General features: G+C 36.9%; 1 protein-coding gene across 1 annotated transcript; it reads right to left on the reverse strand.

Moving 5' to 3' along the window:
• Nucleotides 1–114: 114 nt before the first annotated feature.
• Nucleotides 115–21165, reverse strand: TRA2A (transformer 2 alpha homolog). Its single transcript, XM_082661424.1, has 8 exons — nt 20972–21165; nt 10469–10602; nt 6867–7032; nt 5184–5372; nt 2914–3029; nt 1687–1812; nt 1159–1226; nt 115–991 (listed from the first exon to the last, which is right to left on the reverse strand). The coding sequence occupies exons 1-8, from the start codon at nt 21005–21007 to the stop codon at nt 981–983; spliced, it is 846 nt and encodes a 281-aa protein (XP_082517550.1). The 5' UTR covers nt 21008–21165; the 3' UTR covers nt 115–980.
• Nucleotides 21166–21514: the final 349 nt, after the last annotated feature.

Consider the following 21514-nt stretch of genomic DNA (forward strand, 5'->3'; position numbering starts at 1 on the left):
AGACACAGATTATACATTCATGCGTAAGCAAAAATGTTAGGAAAAAGGAAATCCAAATTAATCCAGTTATATTTTCCCATTGTACCACAATAAAGAGACAGTCCCATTTTCAAAGAAATTAACTTTTATTTGAAAGGAGACTACCCTTCGCCTCACTATTTCTAAGGACTCTATACAATAGCCTACTTAAACCATTTCCCCAATACCAAAATTTCTAACAGCAAAGCATACAACTGCTCTAAATAATAAATAATAAGGGTTGTCCTTCACTGATTAAACTTCAAAAATTCCAACACAAAAATCAAACTTTACGTTTTTAAGTTTTAACAAATGTATTTTAAATACAACATGTTTTGTAGGAGTCCACAAGCTTTTCATCTCTAAAAAAACGACATATTTTTTAGGGCTCAAAAATTCCGTTCTTCAAAAGAAATGACCAAGTGTTTCCTTCTATAGCTTCAAACTTTCTACACTCAATTATTTGATTGCTCCATGCCACCCCAGACAAACCTGACATGACCGAACTACTTTATGTTACTAACTTTCCCAAAAGAAAGTTAAAAAAGGAGTTTGTAGTAAATGCAGCTCTCTAATACCATGTCTAATACAATATCTAACACAAAAGAAGCTTTAAAAAGATCATTTCTTTCCTCATTCGATTAGGCAGGAGTTAATTTTCTGTAAAAGCAACAAACAAACAAAAAAACATTTACAAAAGCATAACACTGGGGGTTCCTTTTTTACTCAAGATGCTTAACTACTCAAAATGACAATTACATCTTTAAGAATATAATAAAAGGGGTGAAAACAGCAATACAATCGACAAAGTGTAGATGCTAAATAAACCAAAGATGTTTGTAAGGGTTCTTTTTAAGGAGTAGGAAGGATTAGAAGCTTGGGGAAATCCAGAATTAAACAAAAAAAGAGAAAGGGAAAAAAAAGAAAGAAAAAGATGTCCTCAACTGCAACCACTCTGTTTATCAATAGCGTCCTGGAAAAGAGTAAAAAAAAATTTTTTTTAATCAAATGAGAATTATAGTTTGACTTGCCTAATATTTTCCCAACTATTAACAGTCACTATATACCTTAATTTTATAAAATATAAACCATTAATTAGAAATGAGGTTCGTAATGCAACAAAAGCAAAAGTGTACGTACTTGGGCTGTAGGAACGAGATCTTGATCGTGATCTGTATCGACTATAGTAAGGAGAAGGCGATCTTCTTCTGTAGGAAATAAAAGATTAATCAGCATATCACATAATCACTACACCGAGGCAGATAAAACCAAATATTCCATCATTCAAAATAATAATGGACCTAAGAGGAAAGCTATTAAGTTTTCCATGTGCCAACAATACTATAACAGTATTGGCCAATACAGATAATTAACCACTTTTCTTGGTCTTGAGAAAAATCATTTTTCCTACTTTCAAGAAAGCATCATATAAAATCTATTTAATTTTTTTGGCCACGCTGTGCAGCATGTGGGATCTTATCTTAGTTCCCCGACCAGGGATCAAACCTGTGTCCCCTGTGCTGAAAGCATGGAGCCTCAACCTCTGGACCGCCAGGGAAGCCCCATATTTTAAATATTTTTATTAATACACATTAAACATAAATTAAAAGTGCCAAACACTACTACTATCATCTAACTTAGAACAGAAATTGTAAGTTAAAACATTACCTGTACCGGTAATCATAGTCTTCGTATCTGTCGTACCCACGATCATATCCTCTATCATAGTAAGAATCTCGACGTCTGCCACCTCCTCCACCTCCACCTCCACCACCACCACCTCCACCACCACTGCTACAGAAAAATGTGAAAACTCTACATCAGTGTGAATGATCACCTTCTGTCATCATTTAATATAAATGGATGCTTAAATAAAATGGAAGAAGGAAGGGAGATAGACAAGAGAGAGAAGAGATAACCCTTTCATGCTAATTACTTCCACGTCTCACTTTGCTGACTCCCATGGTATTCTGCTTTTGCTTCATATGTATAACATAAATAACCACGAATAATTTCACAAAACTCTCCAAACTATAAAATGCTCTTCTATTAATGCACTATCCAAATCAGCAACACCTTTTGTGAAAGGTGAAAAAAGCATCGTGCTTTTTTCCATAAGGTGAAAAAGTACCAAAATGCTAAGATGTATGTCCTATGACTAGTTCAAAAGCAGTTAATAAGTATCAAGAATTTAAAAGTAACCAACCCTGAACACCAAAGAGAACTGACATCCAGCGCTAAAAAATTTCAAGGTCTGGTGTTCAAACCTCTGGCAGTGAATTTAAGCTCTAAGCCCTCTTTTTCCTGCTGTTTTCCCAACTCCTAATCATAGGGACATTATTTTCACTATTACTACTATTTTCTGTAGGCTCTCCTTGTCAAATCCTATATTTTCCCAAGAGGCTTCACATTAAATGAAAGCCTATATTTCTTCTTTCACTCTTAAGAAATACTGCCTTTGGTTATATTATATTAAAAAACTTTTATAAAAGTCCCTATTTATGTTGTACACAATGCAAAACTGGCTTTTTAAAAAACAAACATTAATATCAGTAAAACCATTCCATATATACAGAGGCTTCCAAGGTCACATATACATTTAGAGAATATTTAAAAGCATACAATTTTCTAGTATTTAATATTTTTTCTATTTCTGTAGTACAAGAAAATAGCCAGGAGTGCACTTCAATAGTTTTAATTTCTCCCCATGCTCAAATATACATATAAAAAATCAAAGAAATAAAACGATTCAAAGAATACATATAGTCATATTAAATAACTTTCAATTCAAGTTACAGAGAAAAGAAGTTTATCTTTTGATTCATCAAAATTTTGCACACATTTCTGGTGGATTTCTGGCTCCTAAAATTCAGCTTAGGAAACTTGAAATCTTACTGAGTTGGTCTGCCCATGTATATGCCTGGTGTAGGTGTGTGCGCTCTCTTGGTGATAGAATAATCTACACGAATTCTTCTACCATCCAGCTCCATTCCATTTGCCCTTTCCATAGCCTATAAAGGAGAACAGGCACAGAAAGTCATGCATAATTCACCAAGGAGAAACTATCAAAACTGCAAAATATTTAACACATTTTTCATTTGAAATTTCAAAAATTAAAATTCTCTAAACACTTCTTTCTCAAGTAAGAAGGGCTAGGATTTGATGTATTAATCCCTGCTATATGCATGTCAATAGTACTGAGTTTTCAACGTACACATGGACACTTAAGCAGGCCTCTGCTGAAAGACTAGGGGCAGCTACAGCCATAAAGAAGGAACCACACAACCCAGGGAAGCCTGAAGAATTCTGAGGCTTCAGTAACTAGCTTCAGTCTGAGCAACTCAAAGCAGAAATTGCAACTCAGTGGACAAGTCTAAACTTGTCAAGCCATTCCTTGAAAACTTGTAGAGCCATTCCTTAAGTAACACACTGCCACCTAGTGAACTCCAAATATAAAGGAACTTCTTAATCCGCCAGCAAGTGCTGTCTTTATGTCTGTGCTCACATTACATAACACTTTGCCCTTTGGTACTAATACCAATAAATGCAAAAATGAATCCAACCACTTTAACACATTTTAAGAAGTTCTCAGGAACTAAGTTGCCATTTTAATTTTATCTTATCCAGAAATAAACCTAAGAGGAGGAGGTGTGTGAAAAGACTGGACAAACAAGTTTCATATTAAAAAAATGTTTAATTATGATATTGTTTGCACTACGCACTTCAGGTGAGATATCCTGGTATTTCTAAATTTACACCTTTATCCCTTAATTGAGAACAGGAATAAACCAATCACAAACATGTAACAGTAAAAAAACCATTACTGTGTCTATCATAATGTCTATAACATAAATGCCTTCAACTCAGAGCATTATTTTGTTAGAATTATCCAGGGTTTTTCAACCACACCACTATTGATACAGTTGGGGCCTGCTAATTCCGTGTTGCGGGTGGCTATCCTGTGCACTGTAGGATGTTCAGTATCATCCCTGGCCTCTACCACCAAATAAAAATAGCATTTATTGTTTCTGAAAGATACTCTTTTATTACGACTGCTTATACCGCAATCAAACATTGGTGATGCAAAGAGCAATAATGACCTATAGCCAACTACTGTCACGTGTAAAATGGTACAAAAAAGAAATGCCAGTACCTTCCATTTCTTTAACAAATGACCTTCAAAAATTCCTTAAAATGGAATTTTCTAATTCAGTCACTATGAACTTTTAATATGGAGAAGGCAAGCCTACTGCTTCCTCTATAATCCATTATCTAGAACATTAGAATAGCACTATTTCAAATCCCTGACATTGATTAGGATCATTCTGTCAGGCAAATTAAGAATGGCACTAAACAAAAATGAAAAAGTACCAATTCTTTCCATGTATTATTTTCATTTATAGAACAGAATGGTAGATGAACTTAAGAGAATAGATAAACAAAGCTCTGTAGAGACAGGGAGCTAATTATAGACACTTACAAAAATTAAACAGATTAAACCTAAACACAATTCCTTTTTTTCTTTTTCTTTTTTTTTGGTTGCATTGGGTCTTTGTTGTAGTGTGCAACCTTCTCACTGCGATGGCTTCTCTTGTTGCGGACCACGAGCTGTAGGCACGCGGGCTTCGGTAGCTGTCACATGCGCGCCCAGCAGTTGTGGTTCATGGGCTCTAGAGTGCAGGCTCAGTAGCTGTGGTGCATGGGCTTAGTTGCTCTGCGGCATGGGGGATCCTCCCGGACCAGGGCTCGAACCCGTGTCCCCTGCATTGGCAGGCGGATTCTTAACCACTGTGCAACCAGGGAAGCCCTAAACACAATTCTTTTAAAAGGTCAATGTAATCATTTGCCTGGAGCATGAATAAGGGTTATTCAAAAGAGAACGCATATATACTTCACCTTTTCCATTAACTCAAACACAACCTCACTTTACAAAGCCGGATTTCAAGAAAGATATGCCTATACCAGAGAGTATTAGCTGGAAAGTGAAACTGGCCATTCCAATTCTAATACTGAGAGGTAGAGTTTAAATCATGCCAGACAATGAAAGAGGACATAATGTTTATAGAACTGGGAGTTTATCAATCAGCTTTTAACAGTAACTCAATACTAAATAATGCACATCAGAAAATTTTCAAAATGACAAATAATTACAAAAACAAAATTACCTCCTTTGAGTCATCTATTCTCTCGAAATAAACAAAAGCAAATCCTCGTGATCGTCCAGTTCGCTGGTCATAAACCACATTGACACCACTCAACGGTCCATATCGAGAAAATACTTCGCGAAGATCTCTCTCTGTTGTGTACAAACTGAGGCCAAACACTCCTAGACACGTGTTGGGATCTGGATTTGCCTGTTGAATAAAGATGTTATTTAACTTTAAGCTCCAAATTAAAATAAAAACACACAGAAATACTTTGCTTAGAACACTTCACCCAATACACAAAGACTATATTGTTTCAAGTCACTCGGAAACAAGAATTTAAAAGAAAAAAAAACAGGCGAGCTATATTTTACAGTTCATAGTACACTCAAGCCTTCTTTAGAATATACTCCAGGCTGCATCCTGAATAAAAATGTCCCTAACTTTCTAGCCCAGCAATTTTCAGAACGTATCCTAAGAATTCATCCTTAGTTTAATGCCATATTTTTAGTTTATTCAAATGTTTTATATCCCTTATAGATTTGTACTCAACGTTGACTTCATCTGCAATTGCTGATTAGATTCTCCTCCTCAATTTTCATTCTTTAGCAAGGATAATCTTTCAAGGTTCCCACAATCCAGATTTGAAAAATTAACATGCAAATTTCAAAGCATCATTAAATAATAGCAGACTCCACCATGGTTAAATACAAACAAACCTCAATGTCACATATCTAAGACTCAATTTCCTTATCAATAATAAGGTAACTTGACTCAAAGAGAGATTAAAAGTATTACTTCATTGAGGAACTTTGCACATTGCTCAATATAAGTGTTAGCTATTAATATTACTACAGAGCTTTTGCTATTTCCTTGCTACCCTTCCCATGGTAAAACTTTTAATCTCAGTATTTTCAACTCAATTATTGGAACATATTGCTTCTCCCCCAATTTCTTTCTTTTATAAAAATAAATTTATTTATTTTATTAATTTATTTTTGGCTGTGTTGGGTCTTCGTTGCTGCACACGGGCTTTCTCTAGTTGCAGTGAGCAGGGGCTACTCTTCATTGCGGTGCACGGGCTTCTCACTGCGGTGGCTTCTCTTGTTGTGGAGCACGGGCTCTAAGCACACGGGCTCCAGGCACACGGGCTCTAGGCGCGCGGGCTTCAGGAGCTGTGGCACGAGGGCTTAGCTGCTCCGCGGCACGTGGGATCTTCCTGGACCAGGGCTCAAACCCATGTCCCCTGCATTGGCAGGCAGATTCTTAACCACTGCGCCACCAGGGAAGTCCCCAGATTTCATTTCTTTTAACAACTCAAAAGTCAAAAAAAGAAAACACACTTGAATGCATATAAACAATATTCATATAGCCAAGGATGTTTCTGAAGTACCACTTTTAAACAGTGCTCTAGCTCCCATAAAAGATGTTATACTATGACTAAATACACAGGAAAGACAAAATAAGCTTTCATTAACTTTGTTTTTTAAAATTTATTTATTTGGCTGCGTCAGGTCTTAGTTGCAGCACTCGGAATCTTTGTTGTGGCGTGCAGGCTCTACAGCACAGGCCTAGTTGCCCTGCAGCATGTGGGATCTTAGCTCCCCGACCACGGATCGAACCTGCATCCCCTGCATTGGAAGGTAGATTCTTAACCACTGGACCACCAGGGAAGTCCCTCATTAACTTTTAAAAAACACATACCCTGCTGCCTGTATGTCTTCTCCGGTTAGACATTGGAGAATGACTTCGGCTCCTGCGACGCCGGTATTCTGGTGTATAGGACCTACTTCGAGATCGTCTCCTATGAGAGTGAGAATGGGATCTGGATCGAGTGTAACGTCTATGAGAATGCCTCCTTGACCTCGACCTTTGAGAGAAATAAATTTAGGTAAAGATACTGGAACAAAATGCCTAACGCTGTTAAAATCAAAAGCAAATGGACACCAAATGAAGGTTCCCTGAGCAGACAAAACCAGATCAGTCGTTAATTTACCTTAATCACCAAATACTGTGAAGACACTGCCTGCTCACCATGTAAGCTGCTTTGTAACAACATACCACTGAGCCTCATTCCATGTTTGGCTGGAGTGCTCCCAGTTTGCAAAGTGTCTTTTTGGTATGTGTACAGTAAATTTTTACTAATTATGTTCATGATTCATTGGTTTTACTTTCGCTTTCTGAACTTTTGACAATGCCAAGGACCTATACCTATATATATCCCTGCTTATTCTCAGCTCGTTTCCCCTTTCAGAGGAAAAAGTATTCTTCCTCACTACAACTCCTCCTTGTTACCAGTCTATCCCTTCTAAATTCACTCTTCCCACCTTACCTTACAAACATGTTAAGGCTCCACCTTCTTTAGAAAGAAAAAAATCAACTGGCACTAGCAAGAAAATTCTTTAATATTCTACAACATGGATAAACCTTGAGGACATTATGCGAAGTGAAATAAGCCAGTTATAAGAAGACAAATACTGTGTGATTCCACTTAGATGAGGTACTTAAGAGTAGTCAAAATCATAAGAGACAGAAATAAGATGGTGGTTGTCAGCGGCTGGGGGGAGAATGAGAGTCATTATTTAATGGGTAGAGTTTCAGTTTTACAAGACAAAAAGAATTATGGAGACGGATGGTTGCACAACAATATGAATGCATTTAATACCAGTGACCATACACGGAAAAATGGTTAAGACTATAAATTTTGTGTATTTCACCACACACAAAAGACAAAACAAACCATCAACTACCATTACCATCACAATAAAATCGCTTGACTCTTATCACATTTTCAAAATAGTCCTATATTCCCTCCATTGTTAAGTATCATTTCCTTCCCAGTCTTTCCTTCGCCTGCTGCAATCTAGCATCTGCTAAATTAACTCGTCACAACCTAAATCCCCACTAAACTAAGTCTTCATGTCTAATGGTCTTCATTTCTTCAAGCTTTCTACAGCATCTCACCAATCTCTCTACTGCTGATTCCCTAGTTCATCTCCTATTTGATAATTTCCAATTGCTCACAGTCTTTTTTCTTTGCCTATTAATGCAAAGAAAATGCCATTTCTTATTACTATTCATATGATCTATCCTTAAACACCCAGACCAGTAGTCATGAAAGTCATACAAAATAACTTCTATGAGGTATTCAATAAATGATATAAATGCTAAGGGCCAGAAAGTTTAAACAATAAAGCTAGGAGACTTAATAAGATTCTACTAGGGAGACAGGGGAAAAGTGTTCTAGGAATACCAAGAACAAAGGTTCCTTAGCAAGAAAACATGGAAATGTGATTAGAGAATTGCAAAAGAGTATATAATCTGCTAGGAATTAGGATACTTATAAAGGATGGAATGAAAATGAAGATGACGAAAGGACTGGGACAAATCTTGTGTATGAAGCTTAGAGTACAGCTTTATTGAAAGGAGGCAAACAATCTTGAGTGGGAATGAAAATAATATGAATGGCCTACTATCTGCAAGAAATTAATCACTGGCCGGGGTGGGGGAGAAACAAGAAAATAACTTGTGTTTTATACGAATACCAAACAGGACATTTCCTATTTTCCTTAGCACCAATTTATAGCTTCAATTTAAAATATAAAAAACATTAATAAGTTGTCACATAAAATATCAATAGTTACATTTAAATGCAGTTGGTCCTTCGTGTGGAGGGCTGACTGTACCATGCCATTTTATATAAGGGACTTGACCATCTGAGGATTTGGTATCCGCAGAAGAACCAATCCTTCCCCAACAGATACTGAGGGAGGACTATAGTAACAAAAAGTGATGTTAATTTAAAATCTTTCAGGACTGCTTACCTTTTCTCTAAGTCAGATAGTGATAAATATTACGAAAAAAATTAGGAATAAGGGAATAAAGAGTGTGCATGGTATTTAATGTTCTCCAGTGATACAAGAGCAGAGAACTGCATCAAGTGATATGAGAATATCTTGACGGAAGAGAATTCTAGGCTAAGGGCAGCAAGTACAAAAGTCCTAAAACGAAAATGTGCTCACTTCTGTTTCTACACCTGAATTCTATCTAGCACTATTCTGCACATGTGGATTCAATTAATTATGTAGAGTGGTTAGCAAATCAAGCACTAGGCTGGATCCTGGATACAACAGAGAAAAAGACATAGCTGTGGATTGCACGAAAAGTACGCCTTTGATTCTTTTGTCTCATGCCCCCTTGCAATCACACTCTATTCAAAGACATAAATTACCTCTTTAAAGAAGAAATTACAATGACTTATCAAATCGACTGTCCAGGTTGTTTTTATTTATTTACTTTAAATTTTATTTATTTGTTTATTTATTTGGCTGTGTTGGGTCTTTGTTGCTGTACGCGGGCTTTCTCTAGTTGTGGCGAGCGGGGGCCACTCTTCATTGAAGTGCACGGGCTTCTCATTGCGGTGGCTTCTCTTGTTGTGGAGCACGGGCTCTAGGGGCACGGCTTCAGCAGTTGTGGCTGTGAGCTCTAGAGTGCAGGCTCAGTAGTTGTGGCGCACAGGCTTAGTTGCTCCGCAGCATGTGGGATATTCCCGGACCAGGGCTTGAACCCATGTCCCCTGCATTGGCAGGCAGGTTCTTAACCACTGCGCCACCAGGGAAGTCCCAGGTTGCTTTTAACTGTTTTTTCCACACACCAGTACACCTGGGACATCTGATACAGTGAGCCTTGCAGTGGCTCACTAGAGTCTTTGTTTTAATCAGTGTAAGTGGTAGTGGCTGGGGCTCTGAATCACTCCAGGACCACTTCCTGCCAATTGTATCTGACCAGAGTTCCATGCTGGATCTAATTAGTTAGAATCTTCAGGTAAAGGATGTAGCTGGAAGGTGAAAAATCTTGAAAAATCTTGAAAAATCTTCTGAAATCATTCTGATAACCAGTACAACATACATACATCAACCATCTCTGCACTAAACTGCGTGCCAAGTCTCCAATGGAGAAAATTACCTTTTTGTTGTGCAAATATTATTGAAATAATATCAAACATTAACCTTCAAATGCCAAGCACATTTAAATCAAACAACACATTTAATTTGTATTAATAGCTAGCATCAGATAGATTAATGGACGAAGGGAAAATTCTACCTTATCTAAGTCTTTGTATCTATTATGTATCATTCATTTCTAAACCACAGATTAAAAAAAAAGACAACTTCATGATTTTGAGTCTTCAGTGAAATTTCCACAAAAAATGCAACAAAAATGAGGGATTTGGTAAAAACCACTTTGCCCTGAAAAATCCAAGAAAAGCATTTTAAACACACTTACATATTATTTTAAACACTTACCTGGATTTTGATCTTGATCGAGAATGGGATTCAGAGTGTTTGGAAACTCTTGATGGACTACGAGATCCTGACCTGCTCTCCGATTTTACACGAGCAGGAGTTCCCGTTGGAGATTTTGACTGAGAGCGAGACTCCTAACAAAGAAGACAGTATTACAAATGGCACTGGTCACGTAGATGCCTAACACCTAACATTTAAAGTACCGTAATTATTTATATTGATTGCTCCTGAAAAACAAATGGTTAGGCAACACCCTCCAGAAAAAATTTCAGCTCATTAATAACCCATTGTTAATACTGCTAACTGTCCTCAATAATTCCCTACTTGAACCAGATCACCAATTCTCTATTAACTAAGTAATCATGCAAATTCATCTACAACTTGATCATACAGACACTGGAACATAAACCATACATTTACTTAACCTAGGACCCATTCATTCTTCCAGATTCTTTTAATTCTACTTCACTCTTGCTTTCTACTTCTCTTCATTCTTCATTGAGTTTTTCATTTTTCATACTTCGTGTATTCTTCCCCAATTCAAACAATTCAAAATAGCCTTAAAAAAAAATATTCAAGTGCTTCTATCTGACCAATCTTCTGTTCAATTTTTTCCCCCATTCAATTTTAATTTTCTGATCTTTAATACTTTTCATTAGCCTTCTTTTATCTTGATTTATCTTCCACATTCTTGGAAAAAACTCTTCAATTTCTTCACGAACATTAACCTTAATGGAAAAAGAACATTTAGTATATTTAAGCACGTGGGGATTATAAAACTCTGCTGGAGTTCAGAATGTTATCTACCAAATGGAAAAGCCAGCAGGTAAAGTGCAAATAACTAGTTTATTAAAAAAACAATTTTATAATCTTTAAAGTTGTTCAAAAGTCTAGTTTCTAACAATTAAAGAGAATTTACTGAATTTCTCTGTTTTTACCATACTCTTCACCCTCCTCCCCTTTCATGTTTCATCCTAGTTCCTAAAACGTGAACAATTTTAATATAAATACTTAATTCAAGCATAACTCTAACAAACTGTAACCCCCCACCTATGCCTTAAGTTTTCACTAATTTATAACCTGAAGATTCCAAGTGATCTTAAAATAAGCCTTCACTAAGCCATGCTAAGGTATCAAGATATAGTTAAAGCAAAGCATCATAGGCTGAAATATTTGTACACACCTATCTAAACTCACACATTACAGGACACATGTTGAGGTTCAAAGAAGTAAAAAAAATTAGTAAAATCACTACCATCTCCTGATTTTGTTTGACCACTATCTTTGCTCACTCTGACTTAACCAGAAAGATACAACCTGAAATAAAACAAGCATACTGAAAAAAACCAAGGGGAAAAGAAAGTATGAAATTTTAAAAATTTCCCCTTTGGCTTGTAAATTCCTAGTAGTAGATGTATTTTTGCAACTGAGCCATTTAAAAACTTCTATTTTATCCAGTGAAGTACATAATGTACATTACAAAATTAGTATCATGGTATTTATTGTTTATCCTACCTCTTTTGTTCATAGTTTTTGCATATTTTATGCAGCTATGCATACTTATACTCCCTTCAGTAACTATATCCTTTATCAGAAAATTGGCTTCTGAAGAAGTTGGATATAAAAAACTGATTAAAAGCCTGTGTTTTTTTTTAAATTTGATAGACATATGAAGCACTTATGACTGAAGTTGGATGGACAGTGTGGTTTCTCTGTCCACTTAAGCCTTGATTATTAGTGAAAATAATCCCAATTTCGCACCAATTTTCATTTAGGCTATTTATTAAGACTATCACACAACTTCCTTAAAGTTTTCCTTCAGGTTTAATATCAAAAGACTTACTCATCAAGGACAGTACTAATGCTGCTAGGCCTATTTATTTTTTTCAGATGAAAACAAAATCAAAATATATAGCTACCTTTCTGTTTAATATCAGCTTTTCCCATTTATTTACCTACAATAAGTCTTTCACCACATCTCAGATACTTGCTAAATTTCTGGACAGATGCCTGGAGCAGGCACAGCAACTTAGGCTTTTTCATTCACTGAAACTGTAAAAGCAGCACATTCAGGACTAAAAACAAAAACAAAAACAAAAACAAAAGTATGGCTAATTCACTTGTAATTGAAGCCTCACAGGCCAGTTCATTACCTATAATTCATTAGGTAAAAATATATTCCCCTCTCCCTTTTGGCTTTCCCTCATATAAAACAGATCCCCTGGTATAAATCTACAAACATCACCACAGCCTTTGTTATACATATAGAAAGCTTTGAGTTCTGTAACACTCTAAAGCCTTTTTTAGGATAGAAATCAAAATTTTATATATTAGGTTTAAGCCTTCCATCATAAAAACAATAATTGAAAATTATTCAGTAGTGCTGAAAATAACCACTTTTTAGGTATTAATGTTAACAAGGTAACTCTGTAACAACTTAAAGTTTAAATTTTAAATCCCATTTCTGGTATAGCAACCCACTGGAAAATATGCTATTTTCCTTTTAGTTTGTTAACAAAAGCATTAAGATATGACAGAATATCTTTTCAAAAGACATCAGCAAATTTAAAAGAAGGCTTGCTTTTTATTATCCAAGGTGTCACATATACGTAACCTCCTTTGTTGCCTACTCTTCAATTTTTATATCAGGGAAACCTCAAACTACATATTTTTTTACCCCAGAATCATTCAAGATTAAGAAAGAGTAACTTCCCTTTAACTTATAAAGATGTCAATAATTTTAACTTCCAAAAGCAATTTGGAGACTTATCTATCTAAAAAGTAAATCAGTAACTGTCAGTAAACTTAAAAGAATAAACTGTAAAGCATAAAAAACTTTCAATCTTCATAATTATTTTTACTATAATACTAAACAAACGCCCTGTCATTGTAAAGAACTAGCAGTTTAGTCTTCAAACACACATAGTCATATTCACCATTTTAAAATAACATTCCTCAAAGGCTGACAACCAAATAAATGCCACTTTCACCAAACTGTGCATTGGCAATCAGGCAACCATAAGCCCTTTATGGACAAATGCCGGATTATCCTTTTCTACCTTTGACTTGTCTTCATTATGAAATGGTAATTTCAACTTTTTCCAAAGAAATTCATACAACTATTCAGAATTTGGAAACGGAACTGAAATTGCAAAGAGAAAAATAAATATTGAGAAGGGGTGTTACCTGTCCTGTTTCACTGGAGACTACTTAACCTGCTCTTAAAGCTGTCCAGTCAAGAAGTTCTGCAAATTCTTCAGTAACCTGCATCTAGACCCACCAACCATTAAAAATATAGTGCCTACTTGAAATGGGCAGATTAATGACTCAACCAAATCATACCACGAATTTTAACAGAAATATATCTTAAGGAGGCTTCCAGTCTACCTTACCTACTATAAACGAGGAGCTAGGCAGAAAGTTCTCACAGTACAACCTGCTTAAATAGTGTCCGTTTGTTTTTGTTTTTTTTTTTTTTTGCGGTACGCGGGCCTCTCACTGTTGTGGCCTCTCCCGTTGCGGAGCACAGGCTCTGGACGCACAGGCTCAGCGGCCATGGCTCACGGGCCCAGCCTCTCCGCGGCACGTGGGATCTTCCCAGACCGGGGCACGAACCCGTGTCCCCTGCATCGGCAGGCGGACTCTCAACCACTGCGCCACCAGGGAAGCCCCTGTCTGTTTGTTTTTTGAACTGTTTTTTGAACTATTTTTTATTAACAAGATGCCTCTGGTGGTAGTTGAAGGACACAGCCAAAAATAAAAAGGCGCTAACTACAATTACTATAGTGTATCCAATACAAGAAAAGAACTATCTTTCTATGTATAAAAATAGTATAACCATGTACTATTTTTTAAACCAGGAAAAAGGTTATTAAATATGTTCATGTCGAACATGAACAATTCCTACAGCAAACAATAACTTCAGGGTCTTTTAATACAGCTAGTATATTATAGATGGGAAAAAAAATTCTGACCATATGTATACTTAATACTTAAAGCCCATTAAAATAAACCAATATAAATGCTATGCTGTAACCCATTCTAATATTATGGCAAGGCAAAATTCCAAGGCAAACGCCAAGTAACAGTGCCAAGTTTACAGAAATTCAAGTCTATATGAATATAGTATAAGCTTTTAAAACAAATTCTCAAAATTATATTTCCCTACTACTTTGTAAAACTGGAGAATTCCACAGAAACATACTAGTGCATTTAGGTAAACTGTATGTGGGGGTGGGGAGGATTTTAAATTACCCAAATAACTTATATTTATTGTACTAAGAATTTCCTTCTTTAGGAATTGAGGGAAACCTCCTGTGTTTACTCACTTCTTTCATTTCAGTCTACAGAAATAGCAGTTCTGCCTCCTTCCTTTCGAGTATGATAGACTGCTTCTTTTACAGATTCATCCTTAGGCTTGTAAAAGAAATACTTTCACTCTCTTTTTAATCCATAACTGGTATTAGAGCAATTTCTTAAAAAGAAAATACCGATTGCTCATAACATTAGCTATTTTTAAATGATAATTTCCCCTTTTTTAAAGTCATGCCAGTATCTGCATTCTAAGTAAGATTAAAGTGGTCTTTGTACCTACAAAGGCTCACACATATTCCAACCTGTATGTCTTTATATTCTCTAAAGTTTGGAATAATTTTGGCAATGTGTTAGACAAATTATTAAGGAATTGACAGGTAATCAAATTTAAACTCATGTCACACTGTGAAATTACCTGTAAAATCTACAAATCTTCTGTACAAATTTTATTTATTTATTTAGTTTGGCTGTGCCACAGGGCTTTGCGGATCTTAATTTCCTGGCCAGGGATCAAACCCTTGCCCTCGGCAGTGAAAGCTCGGAGTCCTAACCACTGGACTGTCAGAGAATTCCCTTCTGTACAAATTTTAAATGTGGCTCATAAACCGGCCGGCTTATATGCCATGATCAATTGTAATGTCCAAAAAGCTAGTGTGTAAGTGGCAACTTCAAAGGTACAGAAACAAGTGTAAAAAGGCTAAAGTGGTTTAACCATATTAAAACAGACTACTAAGAACCTGTTACAGAATTTCCTACTTATGTTCTCATCTTCTAATGTCATGGAGTATTTACAAATCTTGAATAAGTAAGACTACAGGGCTTTAGTTTCAAGGAAAAAAATCGTAACTTTTCTTCTACCTCAGATTGGTCAGGCCTAGTCACTCACTTTGGTGAAAATCATGAGACAATAAGGATTATACAGAACTACATACAGCAGTAACTTAAAGGAGGGAGGGGAAACAACACTTCCTTCTGTTATTCTCTTCTCAACTTTTCTTTTTTTAGTGTTTACTGATTCTTTTCCCCATCTGATCGCTACCATTTTCTCACCTCCACTCAGTCCTACTAAATTGGTTATGACATGTGTACAAATAATCAGTATTAATTCAGTCAGCTTGTGGATATATACCTTTCATAAAGGTCCCAGGGTTAGTTACTTGATGCCTGAGCACCCTCTGATGCTATCAAAGAGGTTTTCGCACTGTTCACAAGTTCTAAAAAACTATTATGCTGATTACTCATGGCTATTTCACACCTGTTACATTACACACTATACCATAAGTAAGTAACTCCAGTTCATTTACAAAATTAAGTCCATAAACAAAGTTTATCTGTACTTTTTTTAATGACTCTCATTCTTAAATATTTAAATCTCTTGATATTCTTTCGGATGCCAAGACTCTTTATACTTGTTTTAGGAATGGTACAAATCATAAAAAGTATCTACAAAAAATCTGTAAAATTAGTTAGGCACCATGGGTATGATTAGTTGCACTGCTCTTTTTAAAAATCCCAACTTCTGCTTATACTGAGCAAATTAGCACCCTTCAGTGAAAGAACCTCAAATACAAAAATTTGAGTATTAAAACGTCACCTTAAGTTTCACAAATTCTCTGCTTAAATGGATGGGGGAATAAAAAAGCATTAAAATTTGATAAACCATAGTACTTTAGGGAAAAAAATTAAACCCAAGACACATAAGACTATCCCCCAAGTTTAATACCACTCCTACTAAAAGGAAGCCTTACCCTTTTGCAACAGGTTGATGAGATATATAAATTGCTTAAGAAGGTGAACCAAGTTTTTTTTTTTTTTTAAGCTAAAGTGCTAACATTCTTAATCTGTAACAGGGATTCAATCTTACTTGTATTCTTAAAAAAAAAAAAAAGAAAGAAAAGAAAAAAAGAAAGGAGAGGGTTTTTTTTTTTTTAAAAGGAACCAGTCACCAAGCTGGATTTTTAATGGCATAGTCATCACCCTTATTATAATTACAAACCAGGGTTCAAAGAAGCAAAAAAACACCAAAAAAGCAAAACTTCCCCCATTTCTGCTATTCTTCAACAAAATATCTTAACACAAACAAATTTAAATTCCAAACTGACACAGATGAATTTGTGTTTGGCTCTTCACTTTTATCATCCAGGTAATCATCTCATATATTAAGAAGGGAACACTAGGAGTCTCTTTAAAATATTCCAGCTACTCAAGAAGCCAGAATAAGCTCTGAAAAACGGACGCCAGAGTAAGTAGTATCCTTCCTCTTCAACTATTCTAAACTATTCTACAAAGCATAGACAATTGTGGAATTATAAGATAGAGAATCCTTAACCTCTATTAAGAGCACTGGGCCACTGTCAAAGAAAAAAATTGGACTGAACGTTTTTCTAAGCTTCGTTCAAAAAAAAATTAGAGGTAGAGGGGAATAAGTAAAATAACAAGAAAGTCTTAATTTCTGTTCCCCTTAATTTCTATCAAGGAGACTAAAATTTTTTGAGATTGAATTTTAGTTGAAGATGTATTCTTTTTCTGAAGATGACATTCAAAGTCATAGATCAAGTGCCAACATCACTCCCAGCTCCAAAAGACATTTCCGCTTAAAATTCTGTTAAGTTGATATACATGTCCCAAGCAAACTGCTTTAATGGACCTACTTATTGATATTTTATCGGCACCACTATTCTCCTGGATCCCTTAAAAATGTCTCGCTCATTCTTTACATCCCACTGTTGTCCAGTTTAGATCAGATTTTTCATAAGCTCCTTCCTTAAATATTTCAAGTGTGCCCTGCTGCTCTTCCTATATTGGTCTCCGTTCTTTGCTAAAATTCCTTTCATTTTGCCACTCCCAGAATTAAAAATCCATAGATGGCTCCTTACTGCATACTGGATTAAGTCCAAATTTCTAAATCTAGAATTCAAAATCCTCCATTATCTGACTACACAGTCAAATCTATCATGTCTCATTAGTCCAGCAACCTCTTCCTTGTCTCATCCTTATAATCAATATTCGTATTTCCCTTACCATAATGTCCAGCGTAAGTTTTACATATTAGATAAAGCTTTCCCTTTCCTCTAAGCTCACGGAACTGCTCAGCTTTATTTTCTTAATTCCTTATTAATTCTATCACACAGCACTTGATTATATACTTACTTTTACCCAGATGTGAGCTGTCAGTCATCTCAAATCAGACTCCAAGCTCTCTTTCCCTCAAGAACACCTGGCCTTTACTAAAAAGGTAGTGGATGCTCAACAGTTTCACCCCAGGCAGAAGGGAAATTGGTTGGTTAACTGTTAGGGTTACTTATAACAAAATCCAGCCAATTATATTTTCTTTCCTAAAGCTCTTTTACTCCAGTCCTTTGAAAATGCAAGAGATATTAATATATAATGGAAAATGAAGCTCCTGTCATTGTTTTCAGCAAACTCCATTAATGGCTCTGAGACACTGAAGTGCAGTGTGCTCCTTTAAAAAAAAGTAATCAAAATATATACACAGCATAGTTTAAGTATACAATGAGCAATGGACTGGGACTTGTAAATCTCATATTTCTGGCTGCATGGTCTTCTAGGCCTAAGTTTTTAATTTCTTAAAATGCTAAGAGTTCTCCAGCCCTTGCAAGATTATGAGCAGTATATGAGAAAATATGTCAAAGATGGCGGGGAGGGGAGGAGATCCTAAAATGCTATAGAAGTAGTAACTATTAGTATGAGTTCTGATTCTTTAATATGTTCCGCAGTCTCTAGGAACTTACCCTCTAATTTTAAATATCTTTTCAATAAGATGGCGTTAAAATGTGTTGTTTATTCTGTACATAAAGCAAATGAAATCTGAATACTGACCTATGTTTTCTCTAATTTGTTTTAGTCAAAAAGTTTGAAGTATAATAACTACTTAAAACACCTCAGAAACATCATTTGAAAATCCTTTTTCTGAGGCTCTCTAAAAGGTTACTACATTTAGATACAAAGATAACACAACAACTGTATTCTATAAAACCTTTTTTAATTGCTGGTTTGTGGTTAGTTGATAAAAGATCACTATAGTTTAAAAACCAAAAGAACTGGTGAATATGAAACTGCTTTAAGAGAACAACAACGACAAAGCATACACCCTCAGAAAAGTTTCTGGCATTTTAATTCTTCACCCAATTATGAATAAAGACAAATACCTCAACCAACCAAAAAAAATAAAAGGTAACAGGTGAATGTATTTATTATACAATCGGAGTTCATTAATACTAAAACACATTTGGGTATCACATGTGAAAAAATATTTTCTATGACCACAAACTCTAAAAGGAAAAGGTAAAAACCTTTTTCTATTAAAATAAATTGTTAATGCCTACATGCATTTTAGCTTAAAACTGGGTGGGAATCTTACATTTCTTTCTCAGATGGGTAAGGTAACAATTACCTAGAACTAGCCAAATTCAACCTGATGACTACATAAAAAAATAAGAACTTAAAAGAAAACAAGGTCCAAAACAGTAGTCCTCTTCACTTCACCACAAACCAAAATAAACATTAACTGCCCAAAACTGTACTGAAGCTAACTGAAGATTAACAGACAGCAAAATTTCTTCCCATAACTACCTAACATTTTCAAAACAAGAAGCAGCTTATGACTATCGACCACCTAAATACCATTACATGATTTTAAAAACTTGTTGCGACAATCAATACCCCATCCTAAAAAATGAGCAGGTTCAACTATTCATTAATATCTAATGCTCCAGATTTTATTAGAGAAATCCAATCTTAAAGGCATTAAAGATAGCTTTCTTTGTCTCTAACCTCAAAAAGAAAACCCTAAATTGACCTTCTGATTTAACTGTCTGGTTCCAGATGCTTATCTTATGAACTTCTTATAAAAAGACAAAATTCATTCCATCCAGCATACACCTGAAGTGTTTTTTATGAGTTTCCCCTAGTGACCAGAATGCCAACACGAGAGCCGGAAAATGCTGTCTGGGGACTGTTTTCTTTTCAGGGTTCTACACTAGCTCACATCAATTTTCACTACGAGGGTAACATCGGAAATATAACCCAATCATTGCTAAACGTTCTAGTATCTTTAAGCTGAGGATAACGTATCTTTGTGATGTTTATATTCATCACATCCAAAATAATGAAAAACTTTGAGCCCTCTTTGCTGGGGGATGGGTTGAAAAGAGAAATGGAAGACAGAGGGCCTGTAATTTTCAGGTAACGTTTTGAGTTAAGAGAATAGCATAGCATTAACTACTGTAAAAATACTGAGCCATGAAATTTGTTCAGTTATGTAAGATTAAGACAGAAGATTCTCTCTTTTTTTTTTTACCGTAAAAACCTGTAAAGGAGTGGTCAGTGTTGAGGTGAAAGGTCATAGGAAGAAAAGCATTAAAAGGTGAGATATAAAGAAGAGAAAGAAAAAAAAAAGCCCAACATCAAGGAATTCGAAAAATAAGGCGTTATAGCATTTCCACATTCATTTTGAAGTGAAAGGAAAGCAGAAGGGACATTAAAGGAAAAGGGCTCCTCGCGTAGTTTTCCCCTCACAGCTCTCGTCTTAAGAACGCTTAAGGGTCGGTGCGGTCGTTGACTAACCACTTCATTAGGCTCGTCCCACCTTCAACCTCAAGGCTTTCGCCTTTATAGACGCAACGCCGCCGGTTCCAACAGAGACGCGGCCGCTCACTGCAATAGAGAGCCAAGGAGACACAGGCCCCAGCTAGTCCCACGCCAGCTTCTCCCCGCCCGGACAGCAGCCCCGCGCACTTTCGACCCCGAGACCCTCTACGATGCTCGGGGTCGCCAGAAACGCCACCGCAGGAAGCACCTACCACTATCCGGCCGGGGGGAACTCCCTGCCGTCTCCTCCCGCCCCACCGGGACCCACACCTCGGAACACAGATAAGGAAGCCTCGGGGTGGGGAGAAGGCAGGGCGCACCGCTGGGGGAAATCAGACCCAGGGGTCCAGCTATCAGTCTCCAAAGAAAGGGGGAAGGGGAGGTTATCCGTGGTGTTTGGGGCAAGAGTGTAACCCAGAAGCCATCTTGGGATGTGAAGAAGCGACCTCGATGGCTCCAGAGGTTGCTCCCCGCGGGCCCCCGCAGAACTCCCCGCAACCCCGCCCGACCGCGCTCGTCCCAGAGAAACCCCGAGCATCGGGCCGCCGCCGAAGACGGCTCCCGCGGCTTTGTACTCACTCTGCCCTCGAAGTTGTTCTCCTCTACATCACTCATGTCGGCCAGGCACTCCCCAGAACTAAATAAGAGACAGGTCTCGGCTTGAGGGCCGATGGCCTAATCAACCAGCTGACTGGACCGTGGGGAGGAGGAAAGAGTCGGCAACAACAGCCGCTCCACTCCACTCCCACTCGGTCACAGGCTCCGGCAAAATGGCGCCGATGCCGCCAGAAACCTTCTGGCCTCCCGAGTGCGCGACGTAAGGAGGCGGAGCGTCTCTGTGATGTCAAGTGGCCCCGCCCCCAGCGAGGTTTTGTGGTGGCCCCGGCCTAGCAACGCGAGCAGTCCGAGCTCTGACCCTCCGCATCTTCGAGTCGCATGCCCACCAGACCTCCGAACTTCAGACTCCTTCCGACGCGTCAGTCCTTTTGAAGATTTTCAGTCACCAGATAAGCTTTTATTGACCTTGGTCCCTTTATATATTTTCCAAGTGGATTCTGATGGAACAGAAAAAACTGGAATCGTCTACATAATTAGTAGGCTTTTTATTTTGAATGTTTTCCG

The sequence above is a fragment of the Grampus griseus genome (assembly GCF_964374135.1).
Source record: "Grampus griseus genome assembly, chromosome: 9".
In the NCBI taxonomy this organism is placed as follows: domain Eukaryota; kingdom Metazoa; phylum Chordata; class Mammalia; order Artiodactyla; family Delphinidae; genus Grampus; species Grampus griseus.

What these genes read in the sequence shown, in the direction of transcription:
- TRA2A (XM_082661424.1), bottom strand. Translation starts at nt 21,007, where the DNA reads ATGAGTGATGTAGAGGAGAACAACTTCGAGGGCAGA. An exon ending in AGAACAACTTCGAGGGCAGA is followed by an intron (nt 10,603 to 20,971) that starts GTGAGTACAAAG and finishes CTTCTTTGTTAG; the next exon opens with GAGTCTCGCTCTCAGTCAAA. An exon ending in GAATAGATGACTCAAAGGAG is followed by an intron (nt 3,030 to 5,183) that starts GTAATTTTGTTT and finishes TCTCCTTTATAG; the next exon opens with GCTATGGAAAGGGCAAATGG.